The following is a 23,776-nucleotide window of genomic DNA, read 5'->3' on the forward strand; positions in this document are numbered from 1 at the left end:
ATCCTTTGTTGGTGAAGCTCTTCACCTTCCTCACCCACCCACCAGTAGTTATTTTAATTAATCTAACTATATTTGCATTCATATAAGCACTAGACAATTATATGTTGAGTGGCCAAAGGATCAATTGTGTTTCAATTCTTGCGTGAAGTTTAATTTTGCTAATTTGGCTCTAACCAAATGGATAACTTTATCATTTCATTGATAACATTCATACTGTATTAATAATCGAGTTCTTAGCATTATTCAATACTTCTGATGTGTATTTATAATATGCATAATTTTTGTTATTTAATTACTAGCCTTTTGCCGATAGAGAGCGCTGCAATATCACAAATTTCGCTTTTTATCTATATTTCTGAAATTTACTAAGAAGTAAGCAGGCAAAGGATGGTATATTTCTAATACTATTGACTAGTCTCAAAAAGAATAAAATAATCTCATTACTGATGGTTACTTTTGGTTAACTTACTAACATAACGGAACTGGAAATTGGGTAGTATTGAAACGAATCTGATATGGCCAGTGCATCATAGTGATGAACTTCCTTTATTTGAATTTTCGCGCGATTAATCACTGAAGCAGCAGCATAAAAGTAAACAAAAAAAAAAGAGACAAAAAAAGGCAGAATAAGAGAAATCGGATTCAGATTTTTAATTTTCGAATTTTGATGTCAGTATTCTTTTGAACTTAGCTATCAGAAATATTTCAGAAATATATTGTAGCACCAAAAAACTTATAAATTTTTAACTGTAAGTTTCCTACAGTAGTGTCAGAAACTTCGGTTACGTCATTTGCCATTGAGAATCTCTTCCCAACAGATGTCCGATATGGAAAAGGTTTAATAAGCGTATTTGTTAACTTAAAAATAACTACAGCAAAATTAGACGATTCAATAGGATTTCTCAATGTTGAAAAGGGCACATGCCTTTAACGTCAGAAATCATAGTCCTAACATTCATCTAAATAAGAAATATGCCTTTCAAAAAAAAATAAATAAATAAATAAAAATAAATTAACATCACTTTTCGTTTACTTTCGAGTTTTAAATTATTTTATTCAAGGGAAAGTATACTGTACATTGCTTGTAGTAGGAACTTTATCCGCCTTTGCTACGAGTTGCCTCGACTGGCACTACTATCCTGACTAAAGCAATACATCGTAAGCAATTCGTTGAAAAGGTGGTCAAGCTTCGTTCAAAAATCTGCATAGATTTTGGTATAATTCAATAATGTCCTTAGCAGTGTTTCCAACGAACTTTATATGAAATAACGAAGACAAACAGGATGCTGCGAAATTAAAATCGCACAGACAGATCAGAGCAGAGGAGTAATCTATTATACAAGTCCTTTGTCTCACAGAACGCCCCTGTTCCAACTATTCCCGATCTTGAATCCTCTAGTGCTACAAAGGAGCCAATTGGGGTGACCTCCAGAATTTCTGCTCCTTTTCCTTCGTCTGACTATTACTTCCGCTCACCTGACCCTAACACTTGCTGCAAAATCATCAAAGAAACTGTTCTCACTGGTAGGAAGGCTTTCATCCCCATTCAACCCATAATCCTCATCCGCTTTCCAAGTCCTGGTTCAACCGCAAATGTCTTAAAGCAGTCGAAGAAAAACAATTTAGCTTACCTCATGAGGCACGCATCAAGAACTCCAGCTTCATACTCTGCCTATACCAAAGCACGCAGCATATGCAAATCATTCATTAACAGATCCAAATCCGATTTCATAAAGGCCAACAGCAGAAAATCTGCCTCCTGTTCAAATGGAAGCCACGTCTATTGGTCCCTTGTTAAGGTCACTGAACTCAATGTCTGCTCTCCTTCACAGCCGCCTCTCTCTTTCATCCTAATGGCATCATTGATACCTCACCCAAAGATAAAGCTGACATCCTGGCATCACTCTTTTCCTCCAAATCCTACGTAGATGACCAAGGGGAATCACCTCCTACCATACGAGAATCCAAGCACCGTATGCCTCCTATTTTTCAACAAAAGAACATCAGAAAACTACTAAATAATTTGGACACTAAAAAGTCTTCTGGCCCTGATGGCATCTCTCCAGTTGTTCTGGAACATTATTCTCCTGAAATGATACCCATCCTGCATCTTTTCTATCATTTATTATACATATCTGGTACCTCTCCCAGAGCAGAGGAAATCTCATATCCATCCTATATCAAAAAGGACGATAGAAGTCTACCATCAATCTACCGAGCAATTGCCACCACCTCTGTCCTCTTTAAAATAATGGAGAAAGTCATAAATAATCAACTCCTCTACCATTTAGAGGCCCATCAATTAATTAGCGACCACCAGCATGGATTCCGCCACTCAAGATCCACAACTGACCTCATAGCTTACATCACTCACCAGTAGACACGTCTCATGGAAAGGTTCGGAGAAATTTGTGCTGTCACATTGACATTTCCATCGCTTCCGACCATGTGTGCCATCGAGGCCTACTAAACAAATTGCCATCTTTCGGTCTTCCTGCTACTCTCTGTAAATGGATAAACGTCTTTCTCTCTGCAAGTCGTGGTAAATCGCTCCCTTTCTTCGAGTTTCACCACCAATGCTGGTGTGCCTCAAGCCTCTGTCATATCATCTACTCTCTTTCTCCTGTACATAAATGACCTCACATAATGACTACTAATCCTATCCACAGCTTTGCAGACAACAGTACTCTCCAATCATCCTGCTCAATTGATAAACCTGCAGTATTCTGACATTCCAGGCTTCAAGATCATCTACAACCATTGCCTTAAACGTTGATCTACAGACTATCCTTCAACGGGATGGAGACAATCTAGTAATTTTCAATGCCACCAAAAACAGTCTTGTTTTTCTTGCGCAAAAGAGATCGTAACTCATCTACCCTTACCCTCAATAATACACAATCACCAGACAAGTTCCGATCTCTTTGCTTGAGTTAACGTTTGCAGCCAGTCTTTAGTGGCATAAATACATCTCATCAATAGCCTCCTCAGCATCCAAGAAACTTGGCATTTTCTATCGTTCAAGAGCCTATTTTACACCCAACCAACTTTTAACTGTACAAAAATCTCAAATCCGCCCATGTTTAGAACTATACTGCTCACACATGTTCGGGGTGATGCACCTAAAATTCCCTTCAAATCTTTGACGCCATCCAGAGACGAGCAGTTAGGCTTATAGATGATCTCTCTCTCTCTCTCTCTCTCTCTCTCTCTCTCTTACAGATTCAGTTCAGTCTCTATCTCACAAGCGCAGCGTTTCGGCACTGTGCTTATTCTATAGGTACTTTCAGGTCACTGCTCAAGCAAACTGGCAATCATTCCTTCACCTGTTGCACTTGTTAATACAAGGGCAGCAACTGCAAACAACCGAACCTGCTTCTATTATTCATTTTTTTATTCCGTTCACCTCTATTCTCTGGAACAACCTTCCTCTTGAAGTATTCCCAAAAAATATATATAACTTACAACTCTTCAAAACAAACAAACAACAACAATAACAAAAAAGAATAAACTAATGACAGCGTTGATGTGCTTATAGATCCCTTGATCTCTCGTGTATGGACTTAATATGTAATATAAAACATAAATATATAATATAATATAAATATTAATATATAATATAAAACATAAATAAAAGTAATGTAGCGCTGATGGTAGTGGCATCGTTTAGCTGAAAGAGTAAATAAGAGAGACGCGAGTTGTAATGGCGTAGTAAGCCCTCCCACGATGAACCCTTCAACTCCTTGGAGGTGTCACGTAATATTCATGATAGTAATATTAATAATAATTATAAGAAAAAAATCGGACGGGTCAGTGGTGGAACGAATAACGCGCCTGGCTATGGATCAGAAGATTCCAGGTCCTGCTGGCTCGAATGAGGTTCTCAATTCATTCATTAAAAAAAATATATATATATTTATTTAGTGAGTGATAATACACATCCAGATGGTACATGAACTAACATGTACTATCCAGTTAGAAATTCCAGTGGCAGATGTAACATTATTATTATTATTATTATTACGTCATACCTCCAAGGACTCATCGTAGGAGGGCACATCACTCCACTAAAACTCACCATCTATACAACACATAGCATCATCCACAGCCTACCACCTCTAGTACAGTATATATACAGACTAAACGTGTATGTGATTTCATGGCAGATTTGCTTGTATATGGGATGAAAAATCCCAGTTTTCGGGAGAAAACCCTGCAACCATTGTAGCATTGACTGAAGTGAGAATAAACGAGATGTATTACAGATGATTCTGATTTTGCAGAACCTTAATGCGAATACAGCCCTAAGATTTGATGGTATATCAGCTTATATTAAGAGAATGTGCAAGGGAATTGGTAGCATCTCTGACCAAACAGTTTAATTCGAACCTCTGTTCTGGGAAAGCCAAGGGAGTGGAAAGATCAAAATAGTTACGTTCTGTGGCTCCAAGAGAGAAGTTGCAAATCATATTTCAATTAGTATCTCTCAGAACCACTGTAGCTCAGTCGGTATAGACGAAGCCCTTTGGTCGGAAAGCCCTGGGTTCGATTCCCATCCAAGACATGAGGAACCTTTATCTGGTCTCTTTCGACGAAAGGTAAATTAGCCTGTCTCATACAGAAGTAGGGATTTTGTTTCACCCAGAAACTTGGGTTTTGACCCCCAGAGCAGGCAAACTGTCCCCGTAATACACGCATCTACAAACATAGGAACCCCGGGAGGTATAGGGCTAACCACCTTATCCTCGAAGCGGTGACGGTTTCAAATCGTAATGGGCCATGCCTAATACGAACGCAACGGGCCAATAGGGACTAATACGTTAAGGGAGGAGTATCTCTCTGTTGTGATGGGTAAGGTATATTGGAGAAGTTGGTAAAAGACAGAATTCAGGACTTGGTGGACAAGAATATGATATTTTACAAGGAACAACATGATTTTGTGAATGGTAGGTATTGCCTTAGTGATGTTTCTTCCTGCTGTTCTGTCCTGTTTTATGCTTAAGTGTAGATCCACACCGTACCATTCAACCCTTCGAAGACAGATCCAATGATTTAAGGATTAGGTTTTTAGATTTAGCTTTATTTGGATTTACGGCCAAAGCAACTCCGGCATTGAGGCCAGTATATTATGTCAACTAAGCTAAGAACGTTAGATTTTTCTACTATTTAAAATAAAGCGACAATTGATTTGGATAAAGGATTTTGCAAAAGCATTCCACAGGATTCCATATTGAACTCTATTGCATTAACTGGAGTAAACGGGGATGGATATGAAGCTGGTGATTTGGATAAGAGGGTGATTGATGGAGATATATCAAAGAATGGTTTATGCAGGATTGAGTTCATGAGAAGCAGATGACCAGTAGTGTAATGCATGCTCAGTACTTTGTGATCTGTTATTTAATTACAATAGTGAGATAGGAGTTGATTTAAGGGGAAGTATTCAGTTATTTGCTGATTATACAAAGCTGGGAATTATAATATGAAAACGATGTATAGAGTGACTTAAACAGGCAGTATGAGCAAAGATAGATAGCAGTAGTTTAACGTAGCCAAGTGTAGTGACATGCACTTGGGGTGAAGAGATTACAAGCTGTAATTGTAATCTCTATGTCCATCAATATTGTATACTATATTGATGGACTTAAATGCAGGAAACTGATGAAGCCAGAGACATGGAGTGATTGTCCACAGGGAGTTAAGTTTAGAGGACTTATTGCAAAGGTTCCTAAAACCACACATCAATTTATGAAAAAAATCCTTAGCTCATTCACGGTACAAAATGAATGGTTTACAAGTAACCTTTCGTGGGTGCGAGCAACATAAACGATATGACTTGAAAAACACTCACAAGCTGAGGTAAAAGAGGTTATTATTCCCCCTTTTAAGGGAAATAATACTGCGTGCAGATTTGCTCTCCTGGATTATTTCGGGATAAAGAAGTAGTGGAGCGGATCTAGAGACGATACATTACCCAGATTGTGGCAGTTATATCATCAAAATAGGTTGAAGGCCTAGGACGATCTATTAAAGGAGTTCAATAGGATTGATACTGAACACTTTATTCAGTACGTGGCAGGAAGGAAGAGAACAAGAGACTTTGCTCCCAGCCTGCCTGGAAGCAGTAAAAGCCATGTAATTGCTTGATTCTGGTAGCCAATCCAGCAGAGTTGGAAGTCATACGGAGAAAAGTGAAGAACTTATAGGGCTTCAATGAACGCTGTATGAGGGGGAAGAATAGTTAGAGAGATTACTGAGGGCGAATCAAAGAATTATAGTTATGCTAGTACCAATAGACGTGTGGTTACTATTAGAACCTGCAGAGAAAACAGGTGAAAATAACCAAATTAAATGGCTCAAAGATTTAACTCGATATGGTCTGGAATTATTAGTAAATTATTACTGTTGTTGTTGTTGTTGTTACTATTATTATTATTATTATTATTATTATTATTATTATTATTATTATTATTATTATTATTATTATTATTATTATTAATGAATGTATCATATGTAATAAAATGCATTTAATGTAATGCAATGTACGAATCATATGAAATCAAATGCACGTAATGTATGTATCATATTATTATTATTATTATTATTATTATTATTATTATTATTATTATTATTATTATTATTATTATTATTATTATTATTATTATTATATGTTATCATATGTAATGATATGAATATGATGTATGTGCCATATGTAACGAAATGCATGTAATGTAATGTAACGTATGATTCATTTGGAATCAAATGCATGTAATGTACTGTAACAGATGATTTATATGGCATCAAATGCATGTAATGCAATGTAACGTATGATTCATATGGAATCAAATGCATGTAATGTAATGTAACGTATGATTGATTTGGAACCAAACATATGTAATGTAATGTATAATTTATATGGCATAAAATGCATGTAATGTAATGTAACGTATGGTTTATATGGCATCAAATGCAGGTAATGTAATGCAACATATGATTCATTTGGAAACAAATGCATGTAATATAAAGTAACATATGATTCATTTGGAAACAAATGCATGTAATATAAAGTAACATATGATTCATTTGGAATCAAATGCAGGTAATGTAATGTAACATATGATTCATTTGGAATCAAATGCATGTAATGTAATGTAACATATGATTTATATGGCATAAAAGGCATGTTGCAATGTAACATATCATTCATATGGAATCAAATGTATGTAATGTAATGTAACGTATGATTTATATGGCATCAAATGCATGTAATGTAATGTAACGTATGATTCATTTGGAATGAAATGCATCTAATGTAATGTAACATGTGATTTATATGGCATCAAATGCATGTAATGCAATGTAGCGTATGATTCATATAGAATCAAATCCAAGTAATGTAATGTAATGTATAATTCATTTGGAATCTAATGCATGTAATGTAATGTAACATATGATTCATTTGGAATCAAATGCATGTAATGTAATGTAATGTATGATTCATTTGGAATTAAATGCATGTAATGTAATGTAACGTATGATTTATATGGCATCAAATGCATGTAATGCAATGTAACGTATGATTCATTTGGAATCAAATGCATGTAATGCAATGTAACGTATGATTCATTTGGAATAAAATGCAGGTAATGTAATGTAACGTATGATTCATTTGGAATCAAATGCATGTAATGTAATGTAACATATGATTCATTTGGAAACAAATGCATGTAATGCAATGTAACGTATGATTCATATGGAATCAATTGCAAGTAATGTAATGTAACGTATAATTTCTATGGCATAAATTGCATATAATGCAATGTAACGTATGATTCATTTGGATTCAAATTCATGTAATGTAATGTAACGTATGATTCATATGGAATCAATTGCAAGTAATGTAATGTAACGTATAATTTCTATGGCATAAATTGCATGGAATGCAATGTAACGTATGATTCATTTGGAAACAAATGCATGTAATGTAATGTAACATATGATTCATATGGCATCATACGTTACATGTAATGTAACATATGATTTACATTGCATCAAATTCATGTAATGCAATGTAACGTATGATTCATATTGAATCAAATGCATGTAATGTAATGTAACGTATGATTCATTTGGAAACAAATGCATCTAATGTAACGAAACGTATGATTTATATGGCATCAAATGCATGTAATGCAATGTAACGTATGATATATATGGCACAAATGCATGTAATGCAATGTAACGTATGATTCATTTGGAATCAAATGCATGTAATGTAATGTAACGTATGATTCATTTGGAATGAAATGCATGTAATGTAATGTAACGTATGATTCATTTGGAAACAAATGCATGTAATGTAATGTAACTTATGATTCATTTGGAATCAAATGCATGTAATGTAATGTAATGTAATGTATGATTCATTTGGAATCAAATGCAAGTAATGTAATGTAAAGTATGATTCATTTGGAAAGAATGCATGTAATGTAATGTAACATATAATTTCTATGGCATAAAATGCATGTAATGCAATGTAACGTATGATTGATTTGGAATCAAATGCATGTAATGTAATGTAACATATGATTCATTTGTAATCAAATGCATGTAATGTAATGTAACATATGATTCATTTGGAACGAAATGCATGTAATGTAATGTAACGTATGATTCACTTGGAATGAAATGCATGTAATGTAATGTAACATATGATTCATATGGCAACAAATGCATGTAATGCAATGTAACATACGATTCATATGGAATCAAATGCATGTAATGTAACGTATGATTCATTTGGAACCAAATGCATCTAATGTAATGTAAAATATGATTAAAAAGGCAACAAATGCATGTAATGCAATGTAACATGTGATTCATATGGCAACAATTGCAGGTAATGTAATGTAACGTATGTTTTATATGGCATCAAATGCATGTAATGTAATGTAAGGTATGATTCATTTGGAATCAAATGCATGTAATGTAATGTAGCGTATGATTCATTTGGAAAGAAATTTATGTAATGTAATGTAACGTATGATTCATTTGGAATCAAATGCATGTAATGTAATGTAACGTATGATTCATTTGGAACCAAATGCATGTAATGTAATGTAACATATAATTAATATGGCATAAAATGCATGTAATGCAATGTAATGTATGATTCATATGGAATCAAATGCATGTAATGAAATGTAACGTATGATTCATTTGGAATCAAATGCATGTAATGTAAGGTAACGTATGATTTATATGGCATCAAATGCATCTAATGTATTGTAACTTATGATTCATTTGGAAACAAATAACTGTAATGTAATGTAACATATGATTTATATGGCATAAAATGCATGTTGCAATGTAATGTATGATTTATATGGCATAAAATGCATGTTGCAATGTAATGTATGATTCATATGGCATGAAATGCATGTAATGTAATGTAACGTATGATTTATATGGTATAAAATGCATGCAATGCAAGGTAATGTATGATTCATTTGGAATCAAATGAATGTAATGTAATGTATCGTATGATTCATATGTAACCAAATGCAAGTAATGTAATGTAAAGTATGATTAATTTGGAATCAAATGCATGTAATGTAATGTAACATATGATTTATAAGGCATAAAATGCATGTTGTAACATGATTTATATGGCATAAAATGCATGTTGCAATGTAACGTATGATTCATATGGCATCAAATGCATGTAAAGTAATGTAACGTATGATTTATATGGCATCAAATGCATGTAATGTAAAGTAACGTATGATTCATTTGGAATCAAATGCATGTAATGTAACATATGATTTATATGGCATAAAATGCATGTTGCAATGTAACGTAGGATTCATATGGCATCAAATGCATGTAATGTAATGTAACGTATGATTCATTTGGAATCAAATGCATGTAATGTAATGTAACGTATGGTTTATATGGCATCAAATGCAGGTATTGTAATGCAACGTATGATTCATTTGTAACCAATGCACCAATGCAGGTAATGTAATGTAACATATGATTCATTTGGAATCAAATGCATGTAATATAAAGTAACGTATGATTCATTTGGAATCAAATGCATGTAATGTAATGTAACATATGATTCATTTGGTATCAAATGCATGTAATGTAATGTAAGGCATGATTCATTTGGAATCAAATGCATGTAATATAATGTAACATATGATTTATATGGCATAAAAGGCATGTTGCAATGTAACGTATCATTCATATGGCATCAAATGCATGTAATGTAATGTAATGTATGATTCATATGGAATCAAATGCATGTAATGAAATGTAACGTATGATTCATTTGGAATCAAATGCATGTAATATAAGGTAACGTATGATTTATATGGCATCAAATGCATCTAATGTATTGTAACTTATGATTCATTTGGAAACAAATAACTGTAATATAATGTAACATATGATTTATATGGCATAAAATGCATGTTGCAATGTAATGTATGATTTATATGGCATAAAATGCATGTTGCAATGTAATGTATGATTTATATGGCATAAAATGCATGTTGCAATGTAATGTATGATTCATATGGCATGAAATGCATGTAATGTAATGTAACGTATGATTTATATGGTATAAAATGCATGTAATGCATGGTAATGTATGATTCATTTGGAATCAAATGAATGTAATGTAATGTATCGTATGATTCATATGTAACCAAATGCAAGTAATGTGATGTAAAGTATGATTAATTTGGAATCAAATGCATGTAATGTAATGTAACATATGATTTATAAGGCATAAAATGCATGTTGTAACATGATTTATATGGCATAAAATGCATGTTGCAATGTAACGTATGATTCATATGGCATCAAATGCATGTAAAGTAATGTAACGTATGATTTATATGGCATCAAATGCATGTAATGTAAAGTAACGTATGATTCATTTGGAATCAAATGCATGTAATGTAACATATGATTTATATGGCATAAAATGCATGTTGCAATGTAACGTAGGAGATTCATATGGCATCAAATGCATGTAATGTAATGTAACGTATGATTCATTTGGAATCAAATGCATGTAATGTAATGTAACGTATGGTTTATATGGCATCAAATGCAGGTATTGTAATGCAACGTATGATTCATTTGTAACCAATGCAGGTAATGTAATGTAACATATGATTCATTTGGAATCAAATGCATGTAATATAAAGTAACGTATGATTCATTTGGAATCAAATGCATGTAATGTAATGTAACATATGATTCATTTGGTATCAAATGCATGTAATGTAATGTAAGGCATGATTCATTTGGAATCAAATGCATGTAATATAATGTAACATATGATTTATATGGCATAAAAGGCATGTTGCAATGTAACGTATCATTCATATGGCATCAAATGCATGTAATGTAATGTAACGTATGATTTATATGGCATCAAATGCATGTAATGTAATGTAACGTATGATTCATTTGGAATGAAATGCATTTAATGTAATGTAACATGTGATTTATATGGCATCAAATGCATGTAATGCAATGTAACATATGATTCATATGGAATCAAATCCAAGTAATGTAATGTAATTTATGATTCATTTGGAATCTAATGCATGTAATGTAATGTAACATATGATTCATTTGGAATCAAATGCATGTAATGTAATGTAATGTATGATTCATTTGGAATCAAATGCATGTAATGTAATGTAATGTATGATTCATTTGGAATCAAATGCATGTAATGCAATGTAACGTATGATTAATTTGGAATCAAATGCATGTAATGTAATGTAACGTATAATTCATTTGGAAACAAATGCATGTAATGTAATATAACTTATGATTCATTTGGAATCAAATGCATGTAATGTAATATAACGTATGATTCATATAGAATCAATTGCAAGTAATGTAATGTAACGTATAATTTCTATGGCATAAATTGCATGTAATGCAATGTAACGTATGATTCATTTGGATTCAAATGCATGTAATGTAATTTAACATATGATTCATTTGTAATCAATTGCATGTAATGTAATTTATTGTATGATTCATAAGGAATGAAATGCATGTAATGTAATGTAACATATGATTTATATGGCATCAAATGCATGTAATGCAATGTAACATATGATTCATTTGGAACCAAATGCATGTAATGTAATGTATAATTTATATGGCATAAAATGCATGTAATGCAATGTAACGTATGATTGATTTGGAATCAAATGCATGTAATGTAATGCAAAGTATGATTCATTTGTAACCAAATGCATGTAATGTAATGTAAGGTATGATTCATTTGGAATCAAATGCATGTAATGTAATGTAAGGTGTGATTCATTTGGAATCAAATGCATGTAATGTAATGTAGCGTATGATTCATTTGGAATCAAATGCGTGTATTGTAATGTAACGTATGATTGATATGGAATCAAATGCATGTAATGTAATGTAACGTATGATTCATTTGGAATCAAATGCATGTAATGTAAAGTATCGTATGATTCATTTGTAACCAAATGTATGTAATGTAATGTAACGTATGATTCATTTGGAATCAAATGCATGTAATGTAATGTAACATATGATTTATATGGCATCAAATGCATGTAAGGTAATGTAACTTATGATTCATTTGGAATCAAATGAATGCAATGCAATGTAACGTATGATTCATTTGGAATCAAATGCATGTAATGTAATTTAAGGTATGATTCATTTGTAATCAAATGCATGTAATGTAATTTAATGTATGATTCATTCGGAATGAAATGCATGTAATGTAACGTATGATTTATTTGGAATGAAATGCATGTAATGTAATGTAACATATGATTTATATGGCATCAAATGCATGTAATGTAATGTAACATATGATTCATTTGGAACCAAATCCATCTAATGTAATGTAACATTTGATTTATATGGCATCAAATGCATGTAATGCAATATAACGTGTGATTCATATGGCAACAAATGCAGGTAATATATTGTAACGTATGTTTTATATGGCATCCAATGCATGTAATGTAATGTAACGTATGATTTATTTGGAAACAAATCCATGTAATGTAATGTAACGTATGATTCATTTGGAATCAAATGCATGAAATGTAATGTAACGTATGATTCATTTGGAAACAAATGTATGTAATGTAACATATGATTCATTTGGAATCAAATGCATGTAATGTAATGCAACATATGATTCATTTGGAATCAAATGCATGTAATGTAATGTAACGTATGATTCATTTGGAAACAAATCCATGTGATGTAATGTAACGTATGATTCATTTGGAATCAAATGCATGTCATGTAATGTAACGTATGATTCATTTGCAATCCAATGCATGTAATGTAATGTAACGTATGATTCATTTGGAATCCAATGCATGTAATGTAATGTAACGTATGATTGATTTGGAATCAAATGCATGTAATGTAATGTAACGTATGATTAATTTGGAATCAAATGCATGTAATGTAATGTAACGTATGATTGATTTGGAATCAAATTCATGTAATGTAATGTAACGTATGATTGATTTGGAATCAAATGCATGTAATGTAATGTAACGCATAATTCATTTGGAATCAAATGCATGTAATGTAATGTAATGTATGATTCATTTGGAATCAAGTGCATGTAATGTAATGTAATGTATAATTTATATGGCATAAAATGCATGTAATGTAATGTAACGTATAATTCATTTGGAATCAAATGCATGTAATGTACTGTATCGTATGATTCATTTGTAACCAAATGCATGTAATGTAATATAATGTATGATTCATTTGGAATCAAATGCATGTAATGCAATGTAATGTATGATTCATATGGAATCAAATGCATGTAATGCAATGTAACATATGATATATATGGCATCAAATGCATGTAATGCAATGTAACGTATCATTCATTTGGAGTCAAATGCATGTAATGTAATGTAACATATGATTTATATGGCATCAAATGCATGTAATGCAATGTAACGTATGATTCGTATGGAAACAAATGCATGTAATGTAACGTATGATTCATTTTGAAGCAAATGCATCTAATGTAATGTAGCGTATGATTTATATTGCATGAAATGCATGTAATATTATGTAACGTATGATTCATATGGAATCAAATGCATGTAATGTTATGTAACGTATGATTCATATGGAATCAAATGCATGTAATGTTATGTAACATATGATTCATATGGAATCAAATGCATGTAATGTAATGTATGATTCATATGGAATCAAATGCACATAACATAATGTATATATCATACGAATATGATGTATGTGCCATATGTAATGAAATGCATGTAATATAATGTAATATATGATTCATATTGAATCAAATGCACATAATGTAATGTAATATAATGTATGATTCATATGGAATCAAATGCATGTAATGTAATGTAATGTAATGTAACATATGATTCATGTGGAATCAAATACATGTAATGTAATGTAATATATGATTCATATGGAATCAAATGCACATAACATAATGTATGTATCATATGAATATGATGTATGTGCCATATGTAATGAAATGCATGTAATGTAATTTAATATATGATTCATATGGAATCAAATGCATGTAATGTAATGTAATTTAACATATGATTCATATATAATCAAATGCATGTAATGTAATGTAATGTATGATTCATATGGAATCTAATACATGTAATGTAACGTAATGTATGAATCATATATATCAAATGCATGTAATGTAATGTAACGTATGATTCATATCGAATCAAATGCATGTAATGTAATGTATGTATCATATGTAATCAAATGCATGTAATAGAACATAACGTATGATTCATATGGAATCAAATGCATGTAATGTAATGTAACATATGATTCATATGGAATCAAATGCATGTAATGTATGACTCATATGGAATCAAATGTATATAATGCAATGTAATGTAATGTATGATTCATATGGAATCAAATGAACTTAGTATAATGTATTAATCATATGTAATCAATGCATTTAATGTAACGTAATGTAATGTATGATTCATATGAAATGAAATGCATGTAATGTATGTGTCATATGGAATCAAATGCATGTGATGTAATGTAATGTATGAATCATATGTAATCAAATGCATTTAATGTAATGTATGATTTCATATGGAATCAAATGCACGTAACGTAATTTATATATCATATATAATCATATCAATATGATGTATGTGCCATATGTAATGAAATGCATATAATGTAATATAATGTATGATTCATATGGAATCAAATGCACGTAATGTAATGTAATGTAACCGAGTCTGGCACAAAGGCTTTCTAAGCAAACTCCCATCATTTGGACTGCCTCAGGACTTCTGCAGATGAATTGCCAGCTTCCTGTCTGGAAGCACACTCTGTGTGATGGTAGACACCTCCTTACTGTCTCACCATCCAACTAATCCCAGGGTCCCTCAAGGTGCAGTTCTCTCACCGACCCTCTTGCTTCTATATATCAATGACTACTTCAGTTGACCTCTAACCCAATACACAGTTTTGCAGATGACAGCACATTACACTCCTCCCTTTCATTTCACAAACCCTACTCTACACAACTCACTTCAACCCACAGAAAATCGCTGCCCTTAATTTCGACCTCCAAGCCATCTGCCAATGGGGGGCTCAGACAACCTTGTCAACTTCAACGCTAGTAAAACTCAGTTCTGTCTTATTTCTCACAAAAAAGAACCATTTTCCCCACCGTTGTTTTCGATGACACTCAAATTCACAGACAAGATGAAATTTCTCTTCTCGGAATTACCTTGACATCAAGTCTCTCCTGGCATAAACATTTCACAACCATTACATCCTCAGCTTCCAAAATACTAGGTTTTCTCTTTCGCTCAAGACGTTACTTCACCCCTAAACAGCTGTTAACACTATACAAATCACAAATCCGCCCAGCTCTCGAATACTGCTCTCACATGTGGAGTGGGAACTCCAAAAAGCACCCTCAAAATGCTTGGCTCAATACAGAGGAGAGCAATTAGACTAATAGATGACCCATCCCCCACCAACTGACCCCCCTCCCCACTTTCACATAGACGCTTGGTCTCTGCAATCTGTATATTCTATAAATATTACCATGGAAAATGCTCATCTGAAACAGCATCAATAATTCCCTCACTCTGTACTTAACCCATTGGAACACGTACAGCTGCCTCCCAACATCCTTTCACAGTACACCTCGAAACCCATAGAACAAGTTTCTTTTCCTCCTCATTCATCCCTGCTACTGCAGTGCTGTAGAACAGTCTTCCCCCTGACATAATTCCCAAGGAATACAACATACAGGCGTTCAAATCAAATGTAAACAAGTTTCTCCTTCCACAGCCCATCACCTATAGTACGTTAGTATCATATATGGGTGATGGGCTGTGGAAGGAGAAATTTGTTTACATTTGACCAGCGAACCTCTTGTATATGGGCCCAACATAAAAAAAATGTAATCAAATGTATATAATGTATCTGTCATATGTAATCAAATGCATGTAATATAGTATATGTATCATATGCAATCAAATGTATGTAATGTAATGCAATGTATATATCACATGTAATTTAAATATGTAATAATAAATTTTAATAAAAAATTATATTATTCAGGGCTCCAAGGAGTCCTTAGACTCATCGAGGGAGGCCCTAAACATATCAAGAACAACTATTCGGCATTCGCACAGTATCTCTCATACTTTGCTTTGAACTCATTCACAGTCATCGCACCCTCAACAAACCCTGGCAGCTTATTCCACTCATTCACCACTCTCCAAATAAAAAACGTAGTTCTAACACCCTTGCTAACTGCACTCTTGCTCAGTTTCCATTGATGGCCCCTCGTTCTCCCATCACCAGATCTGTTCTGAAACATTTCCTCTGAATTAATCGTGTAAAAACTCTTCAGTAATTTGAATGTCTCAATTATATCAATAAATGAACAGTTTCCTGTCAGATCCTTTTCTATATCATTAATGAACAAATTAAATAGTAGTGGTCCAAGAACAGAACATTGCGGCACACCACTAGTAACTGGTCTTCTTTTGGACTCCACTCCTGAATAAACTACTCTCTGCTATCTCTACATCAACCACCCTGCTATCCCCATGTGCTGCAGTCTACCATAAATCCATTCCTTATCCAGTTTAGCCGTCGCTGTGTTATAAAACGTGAGCAAGTTACTAAGGCATGATCTACCCTTCCCAAAACCATGCTGTCCCCCATACAGTATCCCATTATCATCTATCCATTCCTGTATTTTGCTCCTGACTAATATCTCCAAAACCTTGACAACGATTCCTGATATGCTGATCGGTCGGTAATTTGCAACAGCAGTCTTGGAGCCTCCTTTATGCAATGGAACTATTTTCCCCTCTTTTCACCCCTTCGGGACTAAACCAGAGCTGAGACTTAAATTAAACAATATGGTCAAGGGAACTGACAATTTCCTTGCCGTTTCATGTAAAACTCGAGCTGTTATACCATCCAATCCCACAGATGTATTTACATTGAGGTTCTGTCATTAAATCATACTTTGATTTACGCATTTGTACCTCTGATATAGCATTTCAAAATCTCTTAATGTATTGAATTTGATGAATATTTCGATGTCAGCTACATATCCATTATTATGCCAGGGCCACATGTGTGCAGGTTCAGATTAGTTCAATGTTAAAATGTACGACTATCTGTCGTGGCGTATTAGTATGCATTTAAACGTGTTTTGTTTCGTGGCTATTTTTACGATGTCTGAAAGTACGAAGTAACGTGTTTGTATTATTATTATTATTATTATTATTATTATTATTATTAACTGGAAAAACATCTAGTGAAACATAAGTTATCTTTTTGAACAGTTCCATCCAGATGGAAAAACAAACTGTATCGAGTCTCCTTCTGCTTTCTTTCTAACCCAGAAAAAAAAAAAGAAAAAGGAATGTGTTGACGTAAGCCAGTCAACAAAATTCGGTGAAGATGTCTTATACGAAATGTATTCTTATCATCGTCACCAAAAATATGTGCGGACTTCACTAATCTCTTAATTCGTCTAATCTTTTATGTGCAATCAGATTCAGACTAATTTTGAACCCCCCCCCCCGCTTCCAACAAAATAACTTTCAGGAAAGTAACAAAATTTCTACTGTTATCATTATTTAACATATCTAAGTAACAAGATATAAGTAACATATCTTGTTAGGGTTAGGTACCAAGAGATGGCAGCACTTGCCTGCCAGCCTCTTCATCAGTGTCTGCTGTAATTAGACATGGGCCAGCTATCTCTGATTGGCTACCGGTGGAGATTGAACTGCCCACTCAGTCTCCAAAAGCTATATAGGATATAAATGTCTAGCCTACTCCCTATAAGGGAATAAAAGGCGTTAGTTGATTTTTTTAATCAGTATAAGTAATAAACAATTATGAATGCTATTTCAATATAAGATTACTCTTTTTTATCAATTATTACCATTCACTTAATTTCTAAATAATATGTTTTCTATATTTTCATTATTTAACACTATAAATTCTAATAATAAAACAGTTTATCTCAATGATAACAAAATTCAGTATTATTTATCATAAAATATAATCGGAAAATATTATTCTTGAAATCAAATAACTAATATAGTGTAATAAAACAGCGAAATAATACGTATATTTGAATAACTCTCTCTCTCTCTCTCTCTCTATCTCTCTCTCAACCTGAGTTTCCTTTCAGGATACGTACTTTCCGCTGTCCTGCCCCAGCCTGTAATGTAGCAACGAGACGAAAGGATGAGGTCATCGACCGTAATGCCATCGTGAGGCATACAAACGATGTTAATATTCGGACGTCGTTTGGCAGGTTTACTCAACCGTATCATGGCTAAATCGTGTAGTAATGTCTTGTTGTTAAATCGAGGATGAATAACAATTTTGGCAATGTCAAATTCTTCATGTTTTATAGGCTCTCTTGTAGTCGATACGTCATATTCTCCCAGTCTAATCTTCAGAGTTTGGGGCGATTTGCTAAGAATTCGATAAAGAGAGGAAAAGCAAAGATAAAGTGTGAGAATAATCTTTGAAATAAAAAAGAGATACCTGAATAAATAAGTTGCGAGCTTTTATTACTATTTTGATTTTTAAATATAAAGCAAATATAAATAAATGCATAAGTTGAATACACAGGATAGATAAATAATAAATACACGTATAAACTTTATTTGATGCAAATAATTATGAATAATATTACTACCTGTAGAGGGCAGTATATTTGTGCATAAGTGCAAACATATTGCCATCTACTGGCAGTAAACTTCTACTTACGACAAAAAAAATAAAAAAATAAAAAAAGCCTATTAATTTTGTCTTGTGACAGTTAATAACTTTTTTTCTTTTTTTTTTTTTTTACAAAAAATGCAATATTTACTATCTCTTAATTCCACTTTTTATATGATACTGAATTATTTTAGCATATCTACTCTCAATAAAGAAATTGCCGTTTGAACAAATAATCGTATTTTACCCTCATCACTCTCTTGAGAAGTCCACCTTTACATAACATTAACCTTAATCCCCTGTTGAAACTTCCAGGGTTATCCCTTGTTCTACCAATTTAAAAATCTCTTCCGTAGCCATTCAATACATAACTTTTAACAGCTTAAACGTCTTCGTCATATCACCAATTAATCATTTTTCTACTAAGCTCTGTATATTCTTCTTTCTCAGTCATTTTCGATCCACTGTCGATCCACCCCAATGATATTCCAATTTTCCCGGTTTTCTGCTTCCGCTATCCATCTCTTTCCAGCCAGTTTTTCTATTTCATCCGGTGTCCACGTCTTCTCTTTCAGTTGGTATCCATTCTGTTATTTTTGGTGGTCCATCTATTGTCCGTTCTTCGAGCTAGATGTCCTGCCCATCTCCATTTGGATGATTTTACAATTTCTATTGCATCCAAGACTATTGTCTGTGATCTGTTCAATTTCTTCCTCTTTTTATCCATTAGTGTTATCCCTAGGATGATTCTCCGCATCAGTCACCAGTATTTGTTTTTCCATTTGTTTAGTTAGTGCCCAAGTTTCTGAGCCATATGTGAGTACTGGTAATGTGCATCGGCTGAATGCTTTTCAGACAGATGGGTAAGTTATTCTCGAAGTTCAGTTTCCCAAATAAATACCAGCTAACTGTATTCTTCTTTTAATTCCGCTCTGTAATGCATTTTCAACGTCGAAAAGTTGCCCCATGTACACATAATAGGAGTTAATTCTATTGGCTTATCATCTAGTTTTATTGTTTTTGCTCTTAAGTACCTATTGAACATAACTTTTGTTTTTTCTCTATTTATTTTAATACCTATATTCTTCCTTTCTATGTTCAGTATATTTATCATTTCCTGTAGGTTTTGTGCTGATACTGAATTAATACAATGTCCTCTGCGTATCTTACATTGGTTAGTTTTTCACTTTTTATTGTCACGCGTTTGGAACTCCAGTTAATTTTTTAAATCATCTCCTGAAGTATTGCTGTAAACATTTTAGAGGGATACAGAATCTCCCTGTCTTAGCCTCTTATCCTCTTTTGTATAGGGATCTTTTTGTTTTCGATTTGTTGTTTATAGTTGCTGTTCCATTTTTGTGTCTTTCTATTAACAGTTCCACATATTCACTTGATATGGGTTGATTTTCTAGAGTTCTATTATTGCAGAAGTTTTGATGTTGTCAAAGGTTTTTTCATAATCTATAAATGCTAAACAGAGAGGTTTTCAATATTCTTTTGCATTTTCCATGATTTATCTCAGTGCGTGTATATGGCCTATTGTACTATATCCTTTTCGGAATCCAGTCTGCTTTAGTGGTTGTTTTACTGTATATTACATGTCTTCAATCTAATGTCATAGCCAACGTCCAGGGTGTCAAATCAGGACTGAATATATCTTTGAAAATGTGTTTCTCATTTTCGTCAAGTTAACTGTTAAAAAAATAAAATAAACAAAAGAGGCTAAAATAAAGATAGGTTCGGTGAAAAATGTAAATTTTGCACATCACAGTATATAATAAGTAAAACTGAAACAAAATTGTCAAAAATTGAATACTGCAAAATGTTCCACGTGTACTGTTGATGTATCATTTCCTTAAAATAACTCTTGGCTACGCCCATGAATACCCATATTTTAATTATGATGACCTCAAAAGTAGCATTGCCTAACCTCCGGATGTTTTAGAGACGGTGTGACTTGGCAGTTATTATCAGGAAATTAGACGGAGGTCTCAGGAAAAGAAGGAAACAAAGTAAATAAATAACACCTATGCTATGTATATGTGCTAGGGGATTAAATCCTATTACTTTTAAATCAAGGTATTTTCGGTGAAAATTTAAGGATGATTTGTTTCCTTTTCAACCTTAAATGGGGAAAACATGTAACTACTGTAGAGCCAACTTTAAAAAAATAAAATAATATAACATAGCTTGTTGGTGTCTAAAAAAGGGATACGGTCATTACAAACAGACATAACATGAGGCGAAACGCCATTCTTCTGTCCAACATTAGATTCATACAGAATAAACAACTCTTATCTATTCAAGTGCTGAGTAGAGGGACAAACGTGTTTCCGCTGTTTGTGAACCATTCATTTAAATAAAAACTAGAAACAGGAACGCTTAGTATCAAATTGGGTGCTGGTTTACTTTGGGTTACGATAGGGGACTAATGACATGAAATGAAATGATGGAACCCTTCAGTTTTAGCAAATTCGTGTCGGCATAATACTGCTTCCTACTGTATGAATCGCGTCCCAAGACTTATAGAGATCTCTGAAGGATCGAAATGTTGCAACAACTTATTTAAACCACATTTGAGATCATGTTCATCCTATAATAAAATGACAACGTATCCATTATGCAAGATATGTGAATCTGTGGTTTGAGCAATAATGAAATCGCAAACATTTGCAATGGACAACCCAGTTCTTTTAGATCTTAACTCAATTGAGCCTACATGGAAGTTTTACACATAATGACGTAATGCAATATATAAATATGAATAGGATTGCATACAATTTTTTTTGCATACGATATAATATACCATTGCAGGATTCATCCATGATTATTTGTGGAATATTCATTTTTTTGTCCATTCTTTGTACATATAGAAGTGTTTTGCTTAGAGAAACTCACAAATGCTTTAAATGTGAATCTTTTGAAATTTATACTAGACACGGAGAAGATAACAAATGCAACTGAAAATAGATTTTCAAAGGAAGCAAAAACTTACTATTCATCCACACAGTGGGCTGCTGTGAGTATCCATAATTCATCTAACAATGCTCCTCCGCACACGTACAGATCCTGGGCCTTTTCAAGAACAGCTGCCTATGCAAGAACGAGGAAAAGTTAGTCATTCCCACTTATATATTATTACTATCTTTTTCATAAGGAAAATAAACAGCAGCAGCTTGAGTTTATTGTTTACATTCTCGAAAAGAATGTCAAGTAAAATATCCTCAATTATAACATTCAGCAATCACATCTCAAAAGAAAAGAGCGCAAATATTTGGCTTGCGTTAGCCCTCATCTCCAATTTATTACCGATCCGGGAGGTCATAAGGAAAAGTTTAGTGTTTTTCAGTCTTTAGTACTGTTATTAAATCTAACTCTGAGAAATTTGACTGCCATTACACCATTAGTAAATGCTGCAGAAGGAAATTAATATGAAAAGAAAACTTTTGATTTATGTTTATTTTTGTAGACGGTGTTTACATGAACTGGTAGGTTGCTGGTATTTAAACCATTCCCATCTTGTAATCAGTTTTATAAAGAATATGAAGGTATATCAAAAAGTTCGTAGATGTGTTTCATCTTTAATACAAATTTGTCCCCTTCAGAGATATGATCCTTTTTAAAATATCCCTTTTAATAACAACATCCATATTGTAATGTGTAGCATGATCTCGACGAATTCTGGAACCGTCTAATGGTATACGTAGAAAACAACTTAACCTTTTTTTATTAATGAAAACTTCAACCCTAAATGTAAATATGCCTTTCTGGGAACGATTACAAGTCGTAGGAAGCAAGTTGTGGTAACTGCTTGACGCTCAAAGCGCTAGTCTCTTCCATGGAATAGAACTTCTTAGACATTCTAACCTGCTTTTTTTTTCTTTTTTTTGATAGGTCCAGTCACCATCGTTATCCCTTTCTCAAAAAAAAGGGATTTTTTTTCTTTTCTTTCCCTTTGTTTTAATGGTAACATTTCACTTCTCATGAACTTAATTTCGGTAACAATAATGCTCTTAATCCTGTCTGCATGGGATCGACTTTTCTGTCTGAAAAGGGCTTTAAACGCTCCCTTGCATTCCAGACAGAATCCTAACCTATTATAGGCTGTATGTGGTCGGAAGGGAGTGTAGATACGCATGTGAGATTACAGGTCATCAAGAAAAAGTAAAGCATATTGAGCTTCCCGAGAGTCAAGATAGACTGGATGCAGATTACGGTCCTGTTATAGTTATTGATTTAGCTGGAATTGGTTGGTCCATTCAGTTAATCTTTGTGCAGCTATCCAAATCTCATTCCTGATACTACTCCATGAGACTTCACTTTCCGTGTTTCTAGCTTTTTTTTCCCTCTCTCTTTTGGTCGTACTGAACATTTGTAGCACCATTTGTTGTTTTGCCGTTCGTTCTCATGCGCTAGTCTGTTGAATGTAATGTAATACGACTTAAAACACTGC

At 33.2% G+C, this 23,776-nt stretch overlaps 1 protein-coding gene across 1 annotated transcript in view; it reads right to left on the bottom strand.

The window, feature by feature from the left end:
- LOC150107927 (chymotrypsinogen 2-like) overlaps window positions 1-23,776 on the bottom strand; it is a 51,022-nt gene that overhangs the window by 6,284 nt on the left and 20,962 nt on the right. The window contains exons 3-4 of the mRNA XM_090415452.1: window positions 22,319-22,416; window positions 18,794-19,074 (exon numbers count right to left, since the gene is read on the bottom strand). Of these exons, the coding sequence (XP_090271578.1) occupies window positions 18,794-19,074; window positions 22,319-22,416 (379 nt within the window). The remainder of the gene's footprint in view (window positions 1-18,793; window positions 19,075-22,318; window positions 22,417-23,776) is intronic.

The sequence above is a fragment of the Typopeltis vanoorti genome, chromosome 3, assembly GCF_054136105.1.
Source record: "Typopeltis vanoorti isolate ZY-2024b chromosome 3, IOZ_Tvanoo_1.0, whole genome shotgun sequence".
In the NCBI taxonomy this organism is placed as follows: Eukaryota; Metazoa; Arthropoda; class Arachnida; order Uropygi; family Thelyphonidae; genus Typopeltis; species Typopeltis vanoorti.